Raw genomic sequence first — 2,847 nt, forward strand, 5'->3', positions numbered from 1 at the left:
AAACACACCAATGATAATGCAGGGTTGCCTTATGCCGATTGCTAACATTCCCCTTGTCCTAATTTATTGGCTAGGTATCTGGAAACGCACTGTTTGCTTGCGCGGTCTCTCCGATCGACGGACAGTGGGTACGCCTGTTTGTACGTTGGAGTTGTTATCGCTGTCCTGCGCAAGGGTCGTTGGATGATCGTTCCTAGTTTGCGGTGCGTTGTTATGGGTGGTTATATTAGTTGGATCTACGTCCCACTCTATCTCATCGTCTACCGGCTCGCAGGTGGGAGGTGCTGCCGCTCTCCGTATTTGGTTTTGATGTCTTCTAATTATGCCCCTTGGTGTTGTTATGTTGTACATCATGCGGCTCAATACTTGGTTTATTTTAGCTGTAATCCATTTGTTTTTCCCTGAAAAGTTTCGGGCTTGGACTTCTTGTCCTATACAAAACTTCGATTTGGAGTGGTTAGGTACGTGCTGGTTTGGAAAAAGTGCTGAAAGTAGCGTACGAGGCTGTCGGCCATGTAGTATCTCTGCAGGGGATTTCCCTGTGATCGGATTTGGGGTTGAGCGATACGTAGCTAGATATTTACATAGGGCCTTTTCTTTACTTGATGTACCTTTCATTTCCTTTCCAAATGCTTCTTTGAATATTCTTACGAACCTCTCCGCCAACCCGTTAGATGCTGGATGAAAAGGCGCCGTAGTGAGATGAGTAATGGCATTGAGTTCACAGAATTTTTGAAATTCCCACGATGTGAATTGCGTTCCGTTGTCACTTACTATGGTTTCGGGCAGTCCTTCGATGGCAAATACTTTTTGCAGTGCGGAAATGGTTGCAGTTGAAGTCGTTGTAGACATTTCGATGGTGTATGGAAATTTGGATAACGAATCGACTATAATAAGCCACATGCTGCCGAAGAACGGCCCAGCGAAGTCTATGTGAATTATTTCCCATGGTTTTGCGGCTGGCGGCCAAGATGAATAGTGCTGCTTTGGGCTAGCGGCAGTGGTTGCGCAGATCGCGCAGGTCTTACACAACCTCTCAATTGCTTCATCGATCTTAGGAAACCATACATAGCGTCGGCTAATCTGCTTCATTCTAGTTTGACCCCAGTGGCCCTCATGAAGCATAGCTAGGACTTTTGGCTGCAACGTTGCTGGGACAACCACTCGATTATGCTCTGTTTGCAACAAGACCACGCCCTTCTGTAAAGAAAGCGAGAGTCTACGATCACAATATGATTTAATATTACCGTGCGATTCCGGCAAGTGATGTGGCCACCCATCTTGAATCATTCTTTTAACGACTTGAAGTTGGACATCTTTTTCTGTCTCCTTTGAGACCGTCGATGAGCTAATGGGAAAAGTGTCAAGTGCAGTTTCATTGACCTCATAAACGTTAAGTATCTTATTTTCCCAATAATCGAACTCTAAGTCTTCGCCCATTGGAAGTCGAGAGAGCGCATCTGCGTTGGCGTGTTGTGCCGTATTTTTATACCTTATAGTGTAGTCGTAAGCTTGGAGAAATATTGCCCACCTTTGGAGCCTGTGCAGCGTTGCGACCGGTAGCTTTTTATGGGGATGAAATATGGTGACCAGCGGTTGATGATCACTAGTTAGTTCAAACCTACGACCGTATAAGTACTGGTGAAAACGCGTGACGCCAAATACTATGGATAGTGCTTCCTTTTCTACTTGCGAGTAGTTTATTTGGCTCTTATTTAACGTTTTGGATGCGAAAGCAATTGGGTTTTCCGACCCATCTGGATACCTATGCGATATTACGGCTACGAGTCCGTATTTTGACGCGTCCGTTGCAAGAATTATGGGCAGCTTATCGTTGTGGTGCACGAGCTGTGTCGCTGTTATTATATCATCTTTTAATGCTGTAAAAGCATTGTCCTGAGCCTCGCCCCATTCAAACTTTTGCCCTTGCCTTCTCAAGATATTCAATGCGGACGCCTTTGCGGAGAAATTCGGGATAAACTTATTATAATAGTTGATTTTCCCAATGAAGGCTTCTACTTGCCGCACGTTTTTAGGCCGAGGCATCATTCGGATCGCCTCTAAGCGTTTGGTTGAGGGTTTAATGCCGTTAGCATCAATTATGTGACCGACGTATTCAATTTGCTGACTAGCGAAGGTGCATTTTTCTGGGCGACATCGAAGTCCATTTTCTTCTAGCCGTTGAAAAATTCGGCGAACGTTTGCCACATGATTTTCATCATTTTCTCCCGTAACGATCACATCATCCAGATATACTGCGCAACCAGGGATGCCTGCTATCAGTTGCTCCATAAACCGTTGGAAAATTCCAGGGGCGCTAGAAATTCCAAACGGCATCCTTTGATACTGGAATAACCCAAAGGCTGTGTTGATCACCATGCATTTTTTAGAGCTCTCAGATAGCTCGATTTGGTGATAAGCGTCGCTGAGGTCTATCTTTGTAAAATATTTACCTCCTTGGAGTTTGTACAATAGTTCCTCTATCCGGGGGATGGGGTAGCGATCCACTTGTATTTGGGAGTTAAGGCCTACCTTAAAATCAGCGCACACCCGTATTTTTCCACCCTGCTTCCGTATCACCACAATGGGCGCTGCCCATTCGCTGGCCTTAATGGGCTGTAAAACGTTAGTACTTACTAAGCGATTCAGTTCGGCCAGTAAGTACTTCATCGTGAAATGCGAAGGGTAAGTTGTACGGCTTGGAGAACTTTGGCTTTGCGCCAGCCTTAAGATTAATTTCAGCTTTAAATGTAGAGCATAACCCAAGTCCACCTGCGAAAAGGGTAGGGTATTCTTTGGTTAGACCCTCGAGGGATTTAGCTAGTTGGCTACTTGATCGGGGCTCTG

At 45.3% G+C, this 2,847-nt stretch overlaps 1 protein-coding gene across 1 annotated transcript; it reads right to left on the minus strand.

Moving 5' to 3' along the window:
• Positions 1-63: 63 nt before the first annotated feature.
• LOC118754663 (uncharacterized protein K02A2.6-like) lies at positions 64-2,337 on the minus strand. The gene has a single exon (XM_036489556.1). It carries the CDS (start codon positions 2,335-2,337, stop codon positions 64-66), a length of 2,274 nt encoding a protein of 757 aa, XP_036345449.1.
• Between the last annotated feature and the right edge of the window lie 510 nt (positions 2,338-2,847).

The sequence above is a fragment of the Rhagoletis pomonella genome, unplaced genomic scaffold (genome assembly GCF_013731165.1).
Source record: "Rhagoletis pomonella isolate Grant_MI unplaced genomic scaffold, Rhpom_1.0 Rhpom_scaffold_00002, whole genome shotgun sequence".
NCBI lineage: Eukaryota > Metazoa > Arthropoda > Insecta > Diptera > Tephritidae > Rhagoletis > Rhagoletis pomonella.